Raw genomic sequence first — 23,226 nt, forward strand, 5'->3', positions numbered from 1 at the left:
GCTAAGTAATCGGTATCGAAGCTAAACTAGAAAAGTAAATATATTCATGCTTTATTTCTAAAGGTTATCTGGTATAATTCGATCTTATATTATGATGTAACTCACTTTTGCCGGCCCCTCATTGTCAACCTTAAAAAAACATATCCCTAATCTTACGGGGTCCTATCCATGCAGGGATCTAGTCCACTAACAAACGAAGGTATGTTCTGGAATTTTATTCTTAAAATTGAACATCGATAAGCGCGATACACACAGACAGACAGTTACATCTTACCATTTTTGTATATTAATGTTTTGAAAGATTTGGTGATTTTTTAAATAAACAAGAAAATAACTTCAATAAAAGCGAACTCCAACTAATCAGACGAATAAATTGTACAGCATTGTTACAGGAATCAGTATGCTTAGTTAACATATCTAAATAAGCCATTAGAGCTATCCGTTATTGACGCCCGTACGGTATGGCCTAAATGTATAAAGCTTCATAAAAAAAACAAAGTGGATGAAATATTTATATTTCATTATATTCTGTTATGGCACTCGTAGGCTAATTGCAAATATTATCATTTATTAATTAAACAATTATGACTACATCATTAGGACAGGAATGTGATACTTGAAGAAAATCTGGTTGCCTCCAATTTTGCCGTCATACAACAAGATCATATCCACCACCTGTACACCTATCACCTGCGGGATCTGTTAGCTGAGCTAACCCTAACCTAATCTAACCTAACCTAACCTAACCTAACCTAAACAAATTACTGGATGCAATCCAGTGTGGGAGCATGGTTTAACTTAGAATTGGAGGCAAAATTATTTTCTTCATGTCTCACCTCCCTGTCCATAAAATAAAGCAGTTATTCAATTTCAGATGATGTCGAAGCTCTGAATATGTACAGGAGAGATTTTTCTAATTGAGGACCAATACTTGACTTAACTCTTGATACAAGATATCCACTCAGACTAACCTATACAATATTATAATTATTATTATATAGTTAAGGACCAATACTGGACTTAACTTAATACAAAAAAGGTTCATATTTGCTAGTTCATGCATAAAAGGCCAGGGATCTTAAGAAATAAGACAATGGACAAAAAATGCTTTTGAACATTTTTCATCTTCTGTAGATTTGTTTTATTGGTAGCAAAGTTTAAACACTGTTTGTCAAACCCACCATTAAGACTTAAATCCAATGTCCTCTCCCTCCCTGACAAAGATCTGACCTGACTCCAAGGGTTGATAGGTATGGAAGAATCATAGGATGGAGAAAATAGGACCTTTTCTCCCTTCACTTTTACACCAACTATTCGACATATATCGTTGGCAACGTTCACTCTAAAATAGATAAAAATTAAAAATAAAAAAAATTTCAGTTAATGAACGAAAGGTTCTGATGCAAAAAGAATCTTATCGGCTGAAAAGAACAACTTTTTTAGTCAAAAAATTGTTTCCTGAATATAACTGTTTTGAAGATTTTGTCTTAGTAGTAATGACTAAAGGGGTGAAGAAGAGGCATAAATTTTGCCACGGGGTGGATACAACCAAAAAATCACCCTACATCCCCTTTACGGTAATAATTACATTTCTCTTGCAGTCTGTAATACAACCTCCCAAAGATCACAATCCCCTCAATTTTAGTTTAATAGATAAGTCAAAATTTACAAGTGCGCTTCGCGTAGCTCACCCCTGAACGTTTGTATACGCACTATACCTTACTCATGGAATCTTATTAATTCAATAATATATATCGCAAAAAAGGTTAAATATATAATTTCTATAATAGAATTTTAGAAAACTATATGAATATGATACCTAACATGAATAGAGGGTTGCCAGTATGTAGCTGTCACCTTACCACTGAAATAAATAATATATTCGTTTAAATGTCGTCTTTATTTTTCAAAATAAATATGTTGTTACATTCGGCTGTGGGATTTGATATACCGATTCACCCCTTCAATTTACCCTATCTTTTCCCTCTTGCTGGATGAACGAACTGACTAATAAATGACCATGTTAACATGCTAAATTGACGACATTTTCCCCCCTCATAATATCCACGTATATTTTACATCCATTATAACAAGTATATTTCTTTTCAAAACGAAGACGACTTATACATATTGAAAACAATGAACATAAAATATTTATTCTCTGAATATTCAATATAAAAATATTCATCAATTTCATATTTTATATCTAAGAACTAAATTGTCAATTGCATTTTTTTGTTTATATTAAATGCTAAACCATGGAAACATAATAAATCTATATTCTTTCTTGCACCTAAGACGACATTTTCAAAATCCTTAAATTAAAAAAATACCTAAATGGCATATTAGGACCAGAACCCAAAGAAACAGTTGCATTCATTTTATCTGAGCAGAGAGCAAAGCCTCTCTGTGAGCAGTCACATATGTTGAATTCAGACGTACCAACCAGAGATAAACTCTTCATTCTTCCCTCAAGACCACTTGTTAAAACCTTTAAAAGAAAATTAAATCAAGTCGAAAATACCGAAAATTGCCTTTCCTTCCATATCCTTTTAAGCTGCAAATTGCCAAACGGCTATATATGCAAACTTTATCAATAAAAACAATTATCAAACCCAATAATGTCAAGGGCGCTCGAAAAGGACCAATTTTATGAGTTATTTCTTAAGACCCACACTTACTTTACATAATTTAGTCTTTATAGGGTTTTATGCCAGTTCAAATTATGTGAATTTGGAGCCTGTTTGTCAGCCGCTTTGACATAAATAAGTTTTCAAAGGGACTTATTAAATATTAAGTTTAACTTTGAGGTAAAATATTATTATGTAAAAGACACACATTGTCTATTTAACCAGAAAAAAAGGAATTACCCAAGGATCTTCAGAACTAAGATCTTGAAGAATAGATTCTGCACAGACTCGAACCTTAGCCTCCAATTCATCATCCTATAGAGTATTCATCTTTTATTCTTCAATCTTGTTAAATGAGCTGGGTTTCCCATTTAAAGTCATTTAAAACGTAAAGTTTGCAACGTATGTAATGTTCAAAACAATTATTTTTATTATTGGGAAAAAGGGTCCTTGAAGTTGCCAACACAATGCAAAAGAAACATAGGATTAATCAATTTTTAATACCAAGTCTAATTATTTAAATTTTCTGTTCCTGCATGGATAACTGTCTTTGAGACTAATTATATATTTGAAATGATAGCGCCACAATTCTACCTGTGCAGCTCTAGTGTTGAGACTTAGCTTTTGTTTTTGTTCACTGTCTAGAGTGTCCAGGTATTGCAGGATGGATTCCACTGCTGATCTGTTCTTCTCTGCTACTGCCTACAATATCAATTTGTAAAATGTTATTATCTCAAAAAAGATTCCACCATATTTGAGGGTGCATCTCATACATTGTGAAAGCATATAATTATTGTAAAAAAACATACCTACATTCTTTATTCTTTTAAAATGCACATCATTTCTATAAAAATCTTAGGCATGTTAGAATTGTCCAATAGATTAAAACTTGACATAATAAATTGTGACAGATATATAGTATTTAGAAGGCTCAGCAACTAATCAAGCTTTACCAGGAAGACCGCTGGTTCACATAAAACATTTTTATAAATTTACAAAAACTTTTTTTATGATATAACTATTAATCTGTTTTTAGCATAATAATTTCAATAAAAAGATTGCCGTTATAAGCGAAGCATCTGTTTGATTTAGTCCTAGAAAAGTAGGTATTTTCTTTTAGAGAATCCTGTATTTTATCAATTTTGCGACAATTAAATCCTTTTAGACATATATAAAATCATAAAGATTATTTTACAATTTGAAGTCAAATTTACAACTAATATTATAAGAATAAAATTTCAAGTTACAAGACGACATTTACCTGGTCTAATTTATCTGACAGAGAATGAAAGACCTCTAATTCAGGATGAAGGATCACGACCATCTGTTTTGGAACTCCATCCAATCCTCTTCCTTGTCTTGCATCTAAAGTTTCATTATTGTTATCATTTTATTATATTGATACAAATAATAAATGGTATTATATCAAAAGTAAGAAAAGGTTTCGTGATTATTATTAATTTTAACTTTTGGATAGAAAAAAATAATCAAACCTCCGGGTGGAGGTGCTTGTATTTGGGTTCCCTGGGCTCCAGCATCTCCCCCTTGAGCACCCTGTGGTGCCCCTCCCCCTTGAGCATCTGCACCCTGCACACCTTGGGAGAATGAACTGCCCTAAATTGAAAAATAAATAAAAAATTATGAAATAATCAAAACAATTTGAATTTGTCCATTGGCTAACAAATTAAAGTGTCATAATTTAAATATACCTGAGAATAAGTTGGAGCTGGAGGTTTACCTCCACTCTGACCACCTCCACCTCCATTCTTTCCACCCCATCCAGCTGTGTTGCCTCCGTCAGCAGCCTCACCTTTGTTCCAGGCGTCGGCTCCCTGCATCTTCGTCCAATCAAACATCTAAATAAAACTTTTTTAAATTGTACATTAAGATGATTATTTTGAACAGACATGTAAGTATAAAGACTTAAAGACTAAGTTTATGACAATATTGATATCATTATTCATCTAAGTTTTATTTCTGTATACCTGTGAGGGTGGGCCAGCAGCAGCACCTCCAGGTGATGGACCATTGCTCCACCCCTTGCCAGAGTCCCGCCCTTTTCTCATCATAACAGGATATCGTCTAGGACCCTTGAGGACGGGTAGTTTGGAGCCTGACATCATACCAAAACTGCTCTTCTTATTTGTTTCCAACTAAAATAATATTGTGAATTAAAGCAGGCTTTTTTAATAGAATTACTTTTCAATAAATCTGATAGTTATAAAGTTTAAGTATAGCCGACATAATGCAAAACGTTCAAAAATGGCAAATCATTATTATAACTAGAAGAAACCCCATCCCCCAACTAATATTTAAGAAAATTTAAATAAGATAGAGGGCAGGGAACCCAAATCTTGTGGACTAAAACCTGTGGTACCCTGCATGGCTACCCATTACCCAATAAAACCTAACATAACTTAAACCTAAAATATTTAGAAAACAAACGAAAAACTTATTTTTAATTAATTTCAAAATAAAGAGTGGGTGGAGTTTGTGTGCTCAACAAGGCACTTTGAGGGGGAACGTCAAAAATTGTGTATATGAATATGAAAATTACAAACTTTAATGTCAGGATCAATCATAGCGCGAGAATCCTCATTCACCAGAACATTGACATCAAAATGAATATGGACATCATCATCTGCTTTCTTCATGGCAGTTATTTCAGGTATTTTCATAGATCTGCCATACTCTGTTTTGGTGTATTTCTTGGTGAAGTCAATATCAGATCCTCTTGCAGTCAAACCAGTCTTAAGGTCCAGGCCTGTAGCTGTATCTGGGCTGGCGCTGGCTCCGCCCATTCCTGTCCAGAATTCTCCCCCACCCATCACTGATTCCTGCCGATCCTAAAATTTTAATATCCTATCATATAAAGTAGTTTGTCTGAAGCTAAAGATGCTGAAACATTCTGGCCCTAATTAGTTGTGTTTTTGACCAATCAAAGACTTAAGATCGTGAAAGGATTTTTTGTCTTTCAATGTGCAATTTTGTTTTAAGTTTTTAATTTAAAATGTACCTGTCCTTTCCCAATATCATCAGTACCTCCGCCTCCAGGTACACCAGAGGTAAAGTCTGTCAGCACAGAATTACCCTTCAACAAGGACAGGTATTCACCAAAGTCTCCACCAAAATCATCTAGTCCACATCTGATATATCCTATAACGAAAGTTTTAATAAAAGTTATAGTTTGACAATAACAAAATAAACTTAATCAGAATAAAATATACATACAGATTCTCATTTTGTTGCTTCTCAAATATAAAATTCTATTTACGAACAGGCATTGTGGGCGCAGATTTGTAGTGCAGAATGTAAATTATACTATAGAAACTTTACTTTTCTTATATAGCAGCTTTGTTGAAAATCCATTTATCCTAGCCGAATGTAGGGAAATAAAATCCTGGTTTATGCACAATAATTCTTACAAAAACGTAATAAATATAGCAAAATCTTAATTTTGCAGTAAAGCTTTGAATCCTATTTATTTCAGGTGAATTTTAAAAAAAAATAAATCATACAACAACTCTATTTTTTATTAGCCCGGACCATCGGCCCCTCGGGCCAACAAAAATAGAATTAACTTGGCATTGGAAGAATGAACCTAACCTGGAAAAAAAGTGACCAGAACAAGGATACAAATATTCCAAGAGTGTGTGCAGGAGAGCCACATGATTGTTCAACTATTCAGAATATAATATTTATCTCCATATTTATCATTTCTCTACAATCCCTTACAATTGGTTCATAATGAAATAAGATCTGATTAATCCTTTTAAATATGGAATTGGGGGAGATATTTAGTTAAGAAGATAAATACAACATAAAACACTTTGTAAGTTGAAGCATTTTTAGAAGCGTAGCCTCCCTTTAGTTGTTAATGGAAGTAAATTATTATCTCTTCTGATGATCACCGCAAAATTCGCAAAAAATCTTGACTATTGTTGCGAGGCCATAGAATTACATAACCCAGAAAAATGTTTAACTAGATATTCATTTACTGTAAAATTGGAAGGGGCCACTAAGACGTCCTAGCGTGCATTTTTAAAATTATTGTTCTAATTCGCTTCTTATGTTGTAATCCCCGTTCTGACTTTTAAGACACAATACAATCTGTCCCGATTTTGTATTACTTTTGCGGAACATGATTGCAGTTACGTCATATTTTTCTTTCCCGAAAAAGGGAAGGGGGGGGGGAAATCTCTTCAAAAGAGATGGGGAAAATCCCCTTTTCTCCCATATCTTTTTTCTTCCCCCCCTTCCCTTTTTCGGGAAAGAAAAATATGACGTAACTGCAATCATGTTCCGCAAAAGTAATACAAAATCGGGACAGATTGTATTGTGTCACTTTTAAAATATTATTCTATTATTTCCAGTTTGATTCATTACCACTCTATAAATACTGTTTGTTTGTTCGATTGTCCGATTTGTTAAGCTTTAACCTTATGGATGTTGTCATCCTTGTTTTTATTCATAAAATCTTATACGTTTATATACATGCATACGTACCCATATAAATGTATATAATTGTCTATTTTTAAAAAGAGTATATTTTCTATATTTAGGTTTAGCACGTACGCCTGTACGTCCGTAACCGATAGCTCATTCATTTTGGCATGTTGTAATTGTCCTTTGGACTTGAAACTTTGTGATACCTCTAACAGTTAGGTACAGTTTTGAAAGTGTAGCAATTCTATAATCATTAACAGAAAGTCTGTATGTCCATTTTAAACATAATTAGTTTTACCTCTTTTTGCAACATTTTATTTTATGATTTATTCATCCTATACACTATGCATTCTTTGATTATGGATTTCTATAAAGATTAGGAATAATGAAATAAGCAGAGCATTTTCTAAATTAAGCCCTAAAATTATGTCAATATTAAACCACCTGTATATTATTAATTTTTGGATGATACAAGCATATAAATAATGTTAATATTATATTAAATGCGTTGTTACTCTATTTTTGTTTTGCTAAGCTTTGTCTTTTTGGATGTTGTCATCCATGTTCTAAAAAGAATCTGTATCGAAAGAAAATATCTCTCTTATACCCAGGGATCTTAAGAATTAAGACAATGAATGATAAATTGATATACATCCCTAATTGTATTAATGAAATTATCCCTTCTGTAGATTAAAAATATTGGTTGAAAAGTATCGACATTTCTTGTTTGGAATAAAAACTATCAAAATTTGATAAAATTACCGGAAGGTTTTTGCCAACGAAAGAGATGTCCTGTGTATAAAACTTTGGGTACAAGTAAAAATTCCAGTCCAATGTCCCCTACCTCCCTGGTGATACCCATTTAGCCCCAAGCAAAAACATTATATGTGCCATTTTGTTTGGGTATTTCCACAAAACTGTAACAAAAACGATTATGTCAGCTTGTATTATAAGCGAAAGATTATCTTAAGTGTTTATCTAGAGTATCCAGAGAATCATCCACATGTGATAGAATGCCATACTCTAACACCAAAGGATATTAGGTCAAGTAACATCCAACAGATAACCAACCCTTTTGATTGCATGACCTTAGAGAGAGAAGTCCTAACTGTACGTGGTAATGAGTTGCTCCTGTTATTGGGCCAAGGTATTCACCCTGCTTTAATTATTTATGTCGCGCAACTGATATAGCAGCGGTAGGAACAATTTTTAACGTCTTTAGTAATGACGCGGTGTCGGGCCTAGATTTGAACATATATAATATTGGTTTTCTATCTTCACCGGGTAACGGGTTGCCTTTGAAAAAAACACCCTGAAAATGTCATGATAAAAGGCGGTTATGATAAAGTTAAGATATAATTACTATATATTGTAAATAGAAAAATGTTTACTATACTGCATTTATAGAGCACTACTTATTTTTTGTTAGTTAAGTTGCATGAACATCTATTGTTTTAGATTAGTAGTTATAGAGACACAAAAATTTGGGAAGTGGGCCGTTTACCTTTTTTAATGGGGACCGGGGGATTTCGGGGCATAATATAGATGTTAATACAGATTATTTAAGTTTTACAAAATAACAAGATAAACAGATACATTAGTTTCATGCGATTTTTCTTCTGGAATCAATATTTTTAAAAATATATCACAATATCTAGATGTTGTTCTTTATTGGATAAGCCTATTTTAGAAACTGTTGAAATAGCTATTTTCTCGTTTCATAGTAATTTGGCAGCAAACAAGACATCAAAGTCCTCTGCTGCATTTTCCTTTTCAAGCATTGGATCAGGATTAGTCCGACAATTAATTGTGAAACGAGTAGATAATTAAAAGTGATTGTAAAGTTGCCTGTAAGAAGAATCTTCTGTGATTTGTTGATAGTAACAAAATTTATACGACAATTATTTTTTTTTATAAATCGCTACAATGCTACAAAAACTAAACGGTATAACGTTCAGACCCTAATTTAACAAATCTTTGATTTTGTTATCTTGAAAATCAATGGAGTTCACTAATATAATAATCGTACTTTGTAAGTTGAAAGTACACACACAAACACACACACACAAATAAACAAGTATGGAGTAAGGGGGTTAAAATTTGCCCCCTCGCCTAACCCCGACCAAAGCAGAAAAACAAAGTTACTATATTCAAATAAGAAAGACAGACAAACAAACAATAACAAAAAAGAGTAACAACACTTTTGATAGTCAATATTTTCAAAATTGAAAAAAATCCCAAAAGGATAATATCGATTTTTTAGCTGAAAAAACAATCATTAAGTGATTTAAACTAAACATACAAAAAATATTGTCAAACGTCATCTTGTTTGAAATGGACTTCAAGACTTTCTTGTTTCTAATTGTTACAGGCATTGTCATGCAAAGATTCCAACATGTCTAAATTCACGGCCTGAGCTTTTCGTTACTGGCGGTCATGCTGACGGAATTGCTTAATGTTACCAAATGTGGCGTGGAGGGTTGGGGGAGAATCAAACACCCCAACGAAAAAGTTGTACTACGCCCTTTCGCGCACAGGTTAACATATTTATTGGCCGTGTATAAGGTTTGACTCTCTCTCTTCTTTATAAGGAATATATTTACAACCAAGAATATCGTTGTCCTGGCATTGTAGAGATATGACATCAGAAAATAAACTCAATATATTTTTAATTAAAATTAAATCAGTTTAATTAAGGACAATTAAGTCTATATAGGCGTTCACATGGATTCACCAGGGTTATGTGAAACAATAAGTAGGTAAAAATAGGGAAGGTATGCCTTACTAGTTTTGATATTAAGGGGGGAGGGTGTTATCACCCTCCTCCTGAACGCCACTTTTGTTTACGTGTGATGAACAGGTCCTATTCAAAAGGTACCTATGCTAAACATTTAAGTAAAAACATTTATATCCCTACATCATTTCAATTGCATCCCTGTTTGTAGCGTACCTGTAGACGTTTTGGTTTTCCACCACTTCCGCCAAATGTACCAAATTTTAAAATAGAAATAATGGAGTAGTACTATAAATACAACTGCCATGGAGTAGTATCATTGAAGAACTAGTTTCATGTTGTTCTTTAAAATTATCAACAAAACCTTTTTTATTAAGATTTAAGTATTGAACAAATGATTATCTTATTTTGTAATATGAATGTTTTTCAGTTTAACTGACAAATCATTACTACAGCGCAAATTTTATGTTTTCATTTCTTTCTATCTTATAATTTCCCAATTATTAATGTTATTTGTGTCTTCTCACAAATATTAACATTTTGCGGACATGACAATATGTAGAAGTTTTGATACAGCAATTTAAAAAAAATTCCTTTAAACTTTCTTGTGAGTTTCATTATGAGGGTCCGTATTTATTATTAAAATATTCTCATTTAGCTTTTTTAGTTTTGGTAATTTTTATTTTTACATAAAAAATTCACTAAACCTCTTTAATATTAAGATAATATTCTGTTTTGTTACCTAATCTATTAACTATTATGATAAAACAAATCAACGTTCAAATATTCAGCCTAAGTAAAAATAAAGATATTAATGTTTTCTTTTTTATATTTATCTTTCATTGTATATTTCTTTAAAAAATATGTATGTTTCTCAAGATTATTAAAAATCACGAAACCTCTAAATTATTCTCAGTATTTTTTACAATAAGATTAGATTAGATTAGATTAGATTTATTATTCTTGGGTGTACATACATAGAAAAAAACAACAAAATAATAAATGAATTAAATGAATATTATATACATTTATATATACAGTCAAATTTTATTAATATGGTTAATTTATAAAAAAAAAATTCTTCCCAAATGGCAGTTTCCTAAAAACTAGGAAGTATGCAGTAATGTGTATTCACACATTGTTTTCATACAGGCCATATAGATAAGACAAAAAAATAGAAAAAAGATAATAAGCAATAAATAAAATCATATGGGAGAGGAAAGAATGATAATAGGAAGGATTGATTAGGGCATACAATAATAAGAAAACTAAATATAAAGTAATACTAGATTATTTCAGAAATCAAACCCTATACACAAAAGAAGCTAGATGATATGAATGTGTATATGTTAAGTAAGATCTCGTAAATAGCTTAACAATTAACAGGTAAGCCCCACCCCCATCCCGTTAGCCTATAGGTAATAGAAGAAAATACAATAGCCTATATCCATCTATCAATATACTTAAATTTAAAAATTAAATAACTTAAAACCGTCTGGTACCTTTAACAAGCTTTCCTAAAATGGCAAACCCAATCGGTTTAGTGGTCAGCGAGAAATTAACGGACAAACATCAGAGCCTAAATTATTTTTTTTTAAATGTTTGAAATATGTAAATAAATGGATAACAATAAAACCTTTAAAGAAATCAAACTAAACTTTAAAAAAAAAAATTTGGTTTGTGACCCGGGCTTCTAGCTTTTTTTCACTAAAGTAATTTAAGAAAAACAAGGATGACAACATCCATAAAAGCGAAGCACTGAAAAGGTAGGACAAACGGACATTAACACTTGTATAATATCAGAACTGAATAATCAGAATGCGAATGTATAAGAGTCAAAGCAAAATTGTAAGTAAATTTGTTGAAAAACTGCTTGATACAGGATAATGATTATGGACATACTTACATTTTTAGGACTTGATTATAGAGTTGCTTCGCTTATAATATTGTACTTTGTTGACCTAGGAATCAGTATACCAAAAATCAGACCAATCGGATAATTAGGTCACATACAAATTTGTTGTTAAAAATGTAAAAAAAATCAACATGTTTAAAATGAACGTACGGACATTCTGGTAATGATTATAGAGTTGCTACGCTTTCTTACTCGTACCTAACTATTACAGGAATCACCATGCAAAATTTGAAATCGATAGGACAATTCTAACATGCCTAAATTAACGAAAAAAGCTATTTAAAAAAGTAAAAAAATCAACATGTTTAAAATGGACGTACGGACATTTTGGTAATGATTATAAAGTTGCTACGCTTTCTAAATCGTACCTAACTACTAAAGGAATCACCATGCAAAATTTGAAATCGATAGGACAATTCTAACATGTCTAAATTAACGAAAAAAGCTATCCGTGACGGACGGACGGACGGACGGACGGACGGACGTACGGACGGACGGACCGACCCTAATTATAGAAAAGCTTCGCTTTTAAAAATATACTAATTTAAAAAGTTACATAAGCGAACAATAGTAGAAAAAGGGTCAAAGCTCTGAAATTCCTTCGTGTCCTTGGGCTAAAAAAAGCTCCAGCTTCCCTCTGTAATTGCTTCTAATTTCAATGCGAATTGTAAAACTGCCAATTTGCGAATTTTTTTCATAATTCTCCCACATTGGGTACTGTTTTAGGGCTTTATTCTTTTTTTTTTTAGGGTAATTTGAAACATAAAACATTAGCAAAAAAGGTGTATAATTTTAAGCCTTATTTTGTTAATTTTAAAAAGCAAAAAAGTAGCAATAACAATTATAAAATATTTTGCTAAATCTAATTAAGAAATCATGATAAATGGAGTATTTAACTGGCCCTGGGGTTGTTAGGAGTCGTTGTGTTTATATGAAAGTACAAGTTAGTTTTTGTCATAAGACCTCACAGCTTTACCTCCCCTCCACTCTCCCTTCCCCTATTAAATGGCAAATCAAGTTTTGCTACATCTGATTTTCTTCACGGGTCTCTACACTAATAAGTAGATTATTTAATATAAAGAAGTTTATCAAGTGTGTTTTTATTTTCCAGACTCAACAGTTTTTTTTATTTCAAGTTTATCCTTTGGAATTTTTTTTTATGTTCTTGTAATTCAAACCGTCAAATTATGAAACATGGCGATTTCGATTCTATAATTTAACATTAAGATCTCAAAAAGCTTTAGACTGTAAGGTCTGTAGTTTTTGGGAAGCTTATTATTGTTCATCAGGAAGGTTGTGGTCAAATGCCCAACAACCCGGGAATGGAGCCCCCCCAAGAAGCTAAAGGTGATTTTATTTAAATTCTATTAATACAAATTCTAATTAGTTATATACTTTTTGCTTTAATACTTATTCTTTTAAATAATCCTAAAAAATTTACTTATTCGAAAATATAATCATGTATTATAGAGATAAATATGTATTATTTTTAAAAGTGTAAAAATTATGTAAATTGAGTCAACTATTAGAAAAATTTGTTTATGTATAAGAAAAATACGCATGAAAAAGTGTCAAATTGTCACAGATTTGTCACATGGTCGCCCTCGTGTACAAGCAAATATTTACAAAATTCAAAATACTTAAAAAAAAACTTTCCTTCAAAGTACAACTTGTCCCCAAAATGGAAGCGCAAAATTTGACCCCTCAAATGTAAATTGGTGTAAAACAATAAAAAAGACTTTGCTAGCTCTGATCAAAACTTTATCGCAAGATAAAATTCTTTTTCAAATTTTTTACAACCTTTGAAAATTGCATTACTCATGCATGATAAAAGTGTCAGTGTTGCTTGAAACATTTTTAGGTGCAATAACCCCCTTTTTTTGGTTCTCATCTAGAACAGAGGCAATATGAACGGACACCTAGGGGATCATGTCTATTTTGTCAGGTATCACTTGCTTTGCTAAAAATCCCTCAACCAATCCCCCTTCCCCTCTCTATAGTTCCTGCGGTCTCAAACCTTACGGATTAGTCTTCCAACACTTTATCTAATCTACAATGAGAAAGTTATTTTTATTTTATACAAATGCTATGTTAGGTAAACCGCTGGACAGCTCTACAGCCGCGTTTTGAACTCTGCTATGGCAGCTAATTGTTCAGAAAATTCGCATCTAAGTGTGATTGCGGATGGTTGAAGTTTTAACTCGGCCGTTATTTTTTAGCGGTTTGTCGACAGATTGCTGAAACAAAAAAAAACTTAAACACAGCTGGCTGTAGCTGGAGATTTTTCAAAATTGAACGGACAACATCTAACTCTACAGCCATTATTTGGTACATTTTTTTTCTTTCAATTACTTATATTACAGAGTAGACCTGCTGTTCTTTTTTCTTTTCTTTACCATTGACACCTGCAACTACAATACTCGGAAATTATTTTGCAAAAGGTTCAACAAAATAACCACCAAAAGGTGTTCCAAGTGTCATAAATTAGGGTTTTTTTCAAAGGAAATAACGAATATTTACACTTCTAATTGAAAGTTGGAGGTTTATTTGCATTTTGGTGGTTGTAAGTTGTTTTTACAAAGTACATTTGGTCTGACTCTGAGCCTTGCCATATGATTATTCTCAGTGCTCGGCAGCCGCGCGTAAGCCGTGACAATACCTCAAATTTAAACCCGTTTGGACGCTTTGGATATTCTCTGCACCTGCCTAATAGCCTAAAAACGTCCCTAAACCAATAATAAGCTCACCTTAAATTTGTGTAATGATTGTTCAATCCGTTTACGAGATCTTTAAGGAAATTTATACACAAACACACAACTTATTACTTTTTATAAAAGGATAGAAAAAAACACAAAACCTCTTTGGTTGATGAAAGAGATATATGTATGTCAATAAGGATGACAACGTCCATAACAAGCAAAAAAAAGGAAGGCAAAGAAAAGGCAGGGAGGAATAATACAGGTAACAGAAAATCACGAAATCTTTACATATTGATAAATTTCATTACAAGACCAATAGGCTGACTTAAGGACTAAGTAAGTAGTATGCTGCCGTCTATCTTTTCAAGAAAATCAACCAAGAAAATGATATTTTCCTTATAGCGATATTGACTGAAGGACGGACAGACGGACAAACAAAGTGAATTATAGAATAGGATTCTTACTGCAATGAACGGCCTTTGAATCGTCTTAAAATATTAAGAAGATGATCAAAGAGTAAAGTTAAGAAAAAAATATATAGGAAAATTAAGAAAAAATTACTTGATGAAAAAAATAAGAAAGAGGATAAATGTTATTATCACAGACAAAAGTGTAAAAACAGACAGAAGTACAATTTATAAAAATCGGCAAAATTAAATAATCAATTTTGAATCTTAAGCTGTAAAGATCTGAAAAAGGCAAAAATCTAATTTTATATTTATTTTAATGATTTTTTTTGTAAAATTTCAACTTTAATCCAATCGCCAATTTTAAGGTGCGGTTACGATTTTTTCGGTAGCGTCGTTATTCTGCAATAAGTTTCTGAAGCTTAACATAGTGTCCAAAAAATCAGCAATGTGACGTTAAAAATGAGTGATGAGAGAAGAAGCGAGAAAGAAAACCAATAAAAAACAGATTGATAATTCCTCATTTTTATGACGTTACATTAATGATTTTTTGAGACACTTTGTTAAACTTCTAAATTTCTTCATAACGTTGGTACAACCAAACAAGTCCAAATTTTTATACCAATAATGTAATCTACAATGGAGTAAATGTAGATAAGCTTTGATTTCGGTCAGCAGTTTGATTTTGAGCTCAGAGATGAGAATGCATTTTTGATTAAAATTCATATAATTTATAAATAGTTTATGCTTATTGTGGGCGTAATCGTTCTTGTTTTATTTAATTTTACTTTATTTTCAAAGATCAATAGATGGATATAGTTTAAAGACAAACATTCCAAAGTTAAATTGTTGTAAGAAATAAAAGTAACCCCGAGGTCACACTTTGAACTAACAGGAAATTCCTATAATAGTCACTAAGTCCATAGAAATTTTGTAACATTTTAATTAAATTAGATTTAACTTGTATATTAATTTATATTTAGTTTTATCATATAGTTCTAATAGTTGTCCACGGATAAGAAAATGGAAAATTATAGGATTATTTACTTTTTTGATAGTCTTGAGGGCCATATGTTATTTTAACCGGATTGTCGTCTATTTATTCAAAATTTTATAAAGTTAATTGTGCTGCTAATTTTTTTTTTCTTGTGAAGATTCTCCTGGTAATTAATGGAACTAGTACTCTTTATCCAGCCATATATTTATTTGTGTCCGTTGCTTAGTATGAATTTAGTTATTCTTCTTTATACTTTTTTTTTAAATTCTGGCTCACCAGATCTCGTCCGATTAAATATAAAATTGTAAATTTGTTTTGTCTAATTTCACATATCTTTTTAAAGAAAACTTAACCTATATTGTTCAACTTTTGAGATTAAATTGGTTGGTTCCTAACCTTCCAATTTTCTTTACAATATTGTTAATAATATATGTTAAAAAGTACATACATATTTATAATATGTAATATATAAAAGAAAATGTTCAAGTTATCTAATACTTATAAATGCGTACATTCAAGGGTGAAAAGGAGAGTTAATCATGGGGTAGTGAAAAAATTTCTCCTACTTCACCCCCCCCCCCTTAAAACCCTTACATAATAATAATACTCCCACTTCCCCTTTATTATCCCTCCAAAATTTTGTATAGGAACCAAAGAGGTGCTCTTTTGCTTCCGTACGAATTTTCGTTAACTAAATATATCTATAATACAAAGTAGAATTACAAAAAAAGGAAAAGCTATCAGCGTCCAATAACCAAACTTCCAAAAACGTGCATTATTACAAAAATAACATAAAAAATAAGCTCAACAGCACAAAATTTACAAATCAAACCTACATTTTCCAATCAAAAGTGTAAAGTAACATGCAATATGATAATATTTTTACTAATTTTGTATTTTATGCATGTGATTGTGAAACATTGCAACAGAGAATCAAATATAGATTTTAGCGGAGGTAATGGAACACCATATATTACTGAAAGAGAAAGAAGATAGCCAAGGAAAGGAAATTTTTCCCGCCAGAACAGCTTACACTACAACCAGGAGTACAAAGACCTGCTGCTGCTGCTCTGTCCCTTCATGTATGTGAGTGTGTGTGTGTGTTTATGAGTGTGTGAGTCTGTGTTTTGTGATGATCGCACCCTTGTACGCATAGACGTGTTGTTGTTCATTTTACGCGGGAAAATTTCTAGTTGCTGTTGTATAATACTTGTGGTTGGTATGGGGGGGGAAATAAAGTACCTAGTTCTTCTTACTATCTATCTATACAGGACCTTAGCGACCCTCTACAAGATAAAAGACGTAGAAATTATAGGTATTTTATCTTTTATTTTGCTTCTTTCAGTAATCATGTCCCAACTTGCTTTTTTAAGAAAAAATTTTACTTCTATAAATTAAGCATTCTCATGAATCTAGCAAAGTTTGGATGTACTTTAGAGCTTAGTCCTTGGAGACAAGTTTCTTAATCTTTATATTCAATCTTTAAACTTAAGATGTTATATTTAATTAAGTTGAATATTTGTACATTGTATATGTATGATACATTATAGCTTGTTATTTAATTTGTATATTTTAGCTAACAGTAATAATGTTTATCATAAATTAACAAGGACAATTTTATATCTTTAATTTTTTATAAGGGCAGCTAATTAAACTATAATAAAGAACTGGAAACAGTAATTTTGAAAAAAATATTTATCATAATCAAAAAAAAATTTTGCATAACAATGTATACCATATTTTACCAGTCTTCATTGATGGGTTCGGGTCATATTTAACTCCTTGCAGTTACTCTGATGGACAGACTGACAGACAGGCCTGTATTGAAGCTGGATCCACATCTAAAAATAAAAAAAGTCTATGCATTTATTATATTCTTTATCTCTACATAAACTACGCAAATCAAAATATAAACATAAAAAGCATTCATTTTTTTGGGAAGGATATAGATAAAGCTTTAGCAAGGATAGTTATTTTTTTAATACATTAATTTATCCTAGAATACGAAAAAAATCAGTTTAATATAATACAGTTAAATACAATTAAATGGCACAAATAATACTTAAGTTAGAGTACAAATAATGAAAGACTGAAGGACAAATGTCAGGTTTACAGAAGCTGTACTACGAACGTCTCTTTATTATGCTATGTTTATAATTGGTTGAAGTTTTCAGGACAATAGTCTAAGCCTATCTGATAACATATATGAAGCTTCTCTAAAATTCATAACCCATTTAATTGACCTAATTTTATAAATATTTTGCTTCGTACAAAGATTTCCTAATAATACTTTTTTTGTATATTGTTTCACAACTGAAAAGATAATGTATAATAAAAGTGATTTATTTTTACTTTAAATACGAAAATATGATGTTCTTATCAATCATCAAAAAAGCATTTGAAAATGGAGATTTTTCGCCAAACCTTGCATTACAACCTTTTTTGTTACGCAATTTACGCAAAATCTAAGTGTCAGGAATAGCAAAGAACTTTGTGCTTCCAAAAACTGCAGAAAAAACTAAATCTAAATTATTATATAAACCCTTTATACAAAAGGAGCTAATTCTGTATTTATATAAAAAAGATAAGCCTACTATTAGTCCTTTTACCTACGCCTCCTCACGCCTACACACCCTAAATGCAAATTACCTAGAGTCTACAGGCAAAGCCACAAATGCGTTTAAAATGCACCTGGCTTAAAACTTTGCTTGTTGCGTAGAATGCAATTTCACCATTTTAGTTTTCAAATGTTTTCTATCAACTTAATGCAAATATTATGAAATTAAATTTTATGATTTGCACAAATTTTTAGGAGATTTCTTTAGCTAAATTATGTTATTATTCAAATATGGATCAACTTGATCTGAATAAGCAATAATACTGAAAATTGTAAAAGAATTAATATTATATAATTCTATGTGAAGTTATATGGAAAGCTGTAAAGTAAAGGATTATGAAGGCGTGTTTCCGCAAAACAGAATACTATAGTTACCAGCATGAATACGTATTCTTTCAAATCCTCATATTATAATGGTATTGAATTTAAATGATATCCTATTATGAAAAGTAGTAAGGTTTTATTGTCTATAGCTTATGGTTTCGATAACTAATAAACCGATCAGCTTCTCCATTAAAAGGAAGCTTCATATAATTCCCCTAATGGTTTTAGCATAGTTCATTCTTAGCTATTTTCTGTCTTTATCTACTTCTTTAAATATAGAGCTCCTAGATAGTAAGTGATTTTCTTTTTTTTTCTCCAATTTCAATTTTGTTCTTTAATTTTGGGATTGCCTAGAACTAATACGAAGTTTACACCTGTCATTTTAGAGATCTTAAATACATCACATTTACAAACAAACCAATACGCTAGTTATAATACACCAGAAACATGTTTTTTTTCATTAAAGTAAAACTATTAAAAAATTGCTGAATTATAAAAACATTTTGAGCTGCAAATGGTCCATTTCACTTCAAATATTTCCAAATGGGGGATGTTGGGGGGGGGGGGGGTAATTGGACAACAGGGGAATTTGCGTCAGCAGCTGTTGCGCCAGTACGCATTTTTGCGTAAAATTGTTTAAAAATGCTGCTGTTGTATAATATACAATTAATTAAGTTTCAAAATTTTAATTATACATCATAATTTCAACAATATAACATTCATTAATAAATAAGTATATTAGTTATAAAATTAAATTTTCCATAAAATATTTTTTTATTTCTTTGATGTACCTAATGTTATCTAATTTCATGCATATTTGTTATGAGCAGAAATAGATGAAATTTCTGAAATGCACAAATTTTCATATCAAAATGATCAAATTTATGCAAAACTTATTTAGAATTTAGTTATCAAAATTAAATCTTTTCGAGGCTACCTTACATTAGAGAGAGAGGGGACAATGGGCTGTTTATTACACTAGTCCCCAAAGTTTTATATTAACGTTTTCTTATTACGGGACAAAACAACTTTGGGGACTTAAATTAATTTTGATTTGTTGGTACAATAAGTGGAGTATTCGAACGTTTAAACCACTATTTTGCGTATTATCATTGGGTATGTACATTAATTTATGGGTCATTGTCTTATCCCTTTAGATCCCTGATCTCATATGCAAACAAAACAATTAAGTCTTTAGGTAGCGCAGCAATTACAAGATAATATCATTTTTAATGAAAAAAGAAGAGTCCAATAAAACACCGTAAATATGTAGACATTTTTCCTAGAACATGTTCTAGTTGTAGAGTAGCTACGATACTAAAAGATTGTACAAAGAGTAAAGAAAATCAATTTAGAATCATCCTTAAATTTGATTTTCCTAAATTTCATCTTTACATCTAAATTTAGTCTAAATGTTATTTTATAACCTTTTCATTCTTTTTGTTTTTAAGATCATTCGTCAATTAAAAAAATTCACAATCCTTTCTAAAAGCTAGTGGCTTCTTCTCCTCTAGCCTCTGAGGGCTGTAAAATTGAGATTATGTATTTGATTTTGTATTAAAGGGGGCGTAAATCACACAAAACACACTCTGTAAACCTTCCCCAGAAAGCAAAACCAAAAACAAATCAGCCATTCTATTGAGTTATTATTGCTCTGATGATCTGATAAACTATATGAAATACATAGGAACTTTTCAGAATAGCAGAGTTTAAATGTTCATGTAATTATTGACAGTTTGGGCTTTAAACTAAGTATATTTAATATAATTTTTTTGAGCCATTGCATTATTTTTGTGTTTTCTATTTTATTTCTAAAAAAGCCAAGATATAATAATGATTTAAAGTGCAGGGGAGGGGGTGGGGGGTAACTGTTTGTAGAATCATGCAATGCTAAATCATGGTAACTTTGATACAATCCTTTGTCTAAGGTCTTTGATCCCACAACTCTCATGCCTCTGCAATAATAATATTTGTAATTTTAAACTTGCAAAAATTGTAGGAAGATAGAATCACAAAATTGCTAATGTTTCTTTAACAAATTCCCCCCCTTCAGTAAAAAGCAGACAAATACATATATTTTATATACATACATACACAACCAAGGGAACTTTTCATTTCGCGCCAAAATTGACGCAAGTATCATTAATTGTAAACCATGCCTAGTCAGGACTAAAATCCCTCTCTCTTTTTATTTTTTTATAATAATATTACGCATACCACTTTTCCCCCTCCCTTACACCCCACCCTCCTCCTCATTTCCCCAAGTCTGAGTAGAGAGGGGGAAAACGAAGCTGTTGTGCCGTACTTTACGTTGAATGAACGCGTTTCGCGCCATTTCTGAGTTCATCAACCTTTGTGAAGTATTTTGTGTAGATGTACGCAGATATAACCTTGAACTCTGGTAAAAAGGCCCAAGGAAAAGAATTGTTAAACATTTTCATGAAGAAAATTTTGTGTTTATCTTTTCAGATTATGTTAATAACGAAGATAAGTTTTAATTTTTTAAAACCATTTTGCCTTTCACTTTTCAGCCAGACAAAATTCCGCGACTGTGCTTAGCTGCGCAGCTTAAATTAAGCTGCAGTATTCACACGGTTTTACAAAGGATGCAGCCGCCTGTAGATTTTTAGGCTGCAGTCGTTTGACGATAAGGTAACATTTTTGTTGTTGTTAACAGGCATGCATATTTTAATTATTGTTTTCAAATTTAAGTTCATTTCTATTTTGCTGTAGTTGATATTATCAAAAAAATTCAAATAACGCAAAAGTAACCTATATTTTACTAGCAGAAAATTTATTAAAATAATAGTCTTTTTTCAAAATGATAAATAATAAAATCGTTGCATGTAAAATTAATTAAATCTTCTAAAATAAAAGTTTTCTGATTTTATTTGATAAAAATGTCAAATTATTGAGGCTTTAAATTTTGATTGAATATAAAATATCTAAAATAAGAGAGAGTGAGACTTGAGCTGCTAAAATGTGTCGAGATAAAAAATTTACATAAACAAACTAGTTTAATTGACGTAAACATTTTGAATATTACACAGCTGCTAGACGTAGAATTATTGTATTGCCCTCTTTTATAGTGTTCATTGCTGATATTTTAAAAAGTTAAGTCGACACTTCTTAAAACATTATGCGGCGGTTTTCCTCGCATATGCATATGGACCAATAAACTAACTTTTTGCAGAAAAATTGTATTTTGATGCTTCTTTTAGGTTAGGCTAAGTAAAGATTAGAAGAACCACACAGGAATGATGCCCTGTATGGATAGATTCACGCAGGGTTAGAGCCCCACGGATAATTTAACTCCATCTACGCATGTTGATTGTTGATACAAGAACATCATAATAGTAAAGTTGTGAAGATTTTTGTCTTTGTAAAATTTTTTAATTAATCCTATCAAAATAGTAACAAGCTTTATTTTCTGAAGCAAAGGAACTGATAACCGCTGAACCGATATGGTTCTCCTTTACAGTAAAGCTTCTTGTAGGTCCAGGGAACGTTTATAACTATTTATTGGGATGGTATCTCCAACCTCCCAAGAGATCCCCTCCTTAGAAATATTACACACTTAAAAAAACTTTTTTTACTTTTACTTTCAAACTTAAATTAAAGATTTAGGAGTCGACTCCCCCTCCCCCATTCATCTCCTATAGAGGCTTCTAGTGGCGTATCCGCTAGATATATTCATAATATGATAAAAATATATGTCTGACATTTCTTTTATTCAAAAAATATCTTTACTAGTTAACCCTGTTGTGTTAATATAAAAAAGATTTTACCCCGAAAAATAACATTAAAGTAAGCCTTGCTACTTAACAAGAAAACTTGTATAGCGATTAGTCTGGCTGTTTTAGAGATGTTTTTTAAATAGGTGGACTGTGTGTGTGCGCACGTTTTTTTCTACCTGTAGCCGAAGATTTCGATAAACGCAGGATGTAATTGTAAGAAAACGTAATAAAGGTTTGGGCAGGTTTTCATCCATTTTTAAGGATAGTTATAGTTCAATCCTCGTTACATAAATTACTGCTAGTAAAACTTCTCACGGGCGTGAAGAGGGTGGCTTTCACCCCCCCCCCCCCCATCTCCGCGATATGAATTTGGGAGGATTGTCTTCTCCCTGTGTTCAACCCCTTTCATAGCTCAAACCTTACCGATGAAAACCTTTCTCTTGGGGACTGGAGGCGCAGCAACAAGAAAAAATAATAAAAATAAAAATTCAAAAGGCTAGGATTAACTTGTGTAAACGCAAACATTGTCCTTGGAAAAAATTGTTAAATTGTTGGCTATTGACGCAATTTCTTCAGACATGCATTATATAATTTAATAACATTTGCATAATAACAAGAATTAAACAAGGATCATAATATCCTTAGGTAATTTTCCCAAGGACTGACAGACAGACTAACATGATAATGTAGCTGCACTAATGGACTAACAAGTAGAATGGA

At 31.5% G+C, this 23,226-nt stretch overlaps 1 protein-coding gene across 1 annotated transcript; it reads right to left on the reverse strand.

Moving 5' to 3' along the window:
* Positions 1-499: 499 nt before the first annotated feature.
* On the reverse strand, positions 500-6,356 carry LOC145318295 (uncharacterized). Its single transcript, XM_080159607.1, has 13 exons — positions 6,237-6,356; positions 5,647-5,786; positions 5,192-5,476; positions 4,616-4,783; positions 4,340-4,486; positions 4,124-4,244; positions 3,892-3,995; positions 3,225-3,332; positions 2,871-2,945; positions 2,334-2,491; positions 1,820-1,864; positions 1,231-1,342; positions 500-971 (listed from the first exon to the last, which is right to left on the reverse strand). The coding sequence occupies exons 1-13, from the start codon at positions 6,298-6,300 to the stop codon at positions 861-863; spliced, it is 1,638 nt and encodes a 545-aa protein (XP_080015733.1). The 5' UTR covers positions 6,301-6,356; the 3' UTR covers positions 500-860.
* Positions 6,357-23,226: the final 16,870 nt, after the last annotated feature.

Source organism: Acartia tonsa, chromosome 4, assembly GCF_053477335.1.
Source record: "Acartia tonsa isolate MP-2025a chromosome 4, ASM5347733v1, whole genome shotgun sequence".
Taxonomy (NCBI): domain Eukaryota; kingdom Metazoa; phylum Arthropoda; class Copepoda; order Calanoida; family Acartiidae; genus Acartia; species Acartia tonsa.

Excerpts from the sequence above, each read along its gene's own strand:
- LOC145318295 (XM_080159607.1), bottom strand. The coding sequence starts at position 6,300 with ATGTGGCTCTCCTGCACACACTCTTGGAATATTTGTATCCTTGTTCTG. Across the intron at positions 2,946-3,224 it reads TCAACACTAGAGCTGCACAG|GATGATGAATTGGAGGCTAA; the intron begins GTAGAATTGTGG and ends AATACTCTATAG. Across the intron at positions 972-1,230 it reads CTATCAACCCTTGGAGTCAG|GTTAGTCTGAGTGGATATCT; the intron begins GTCAGATCTTTG and ends AATATTGTATAG.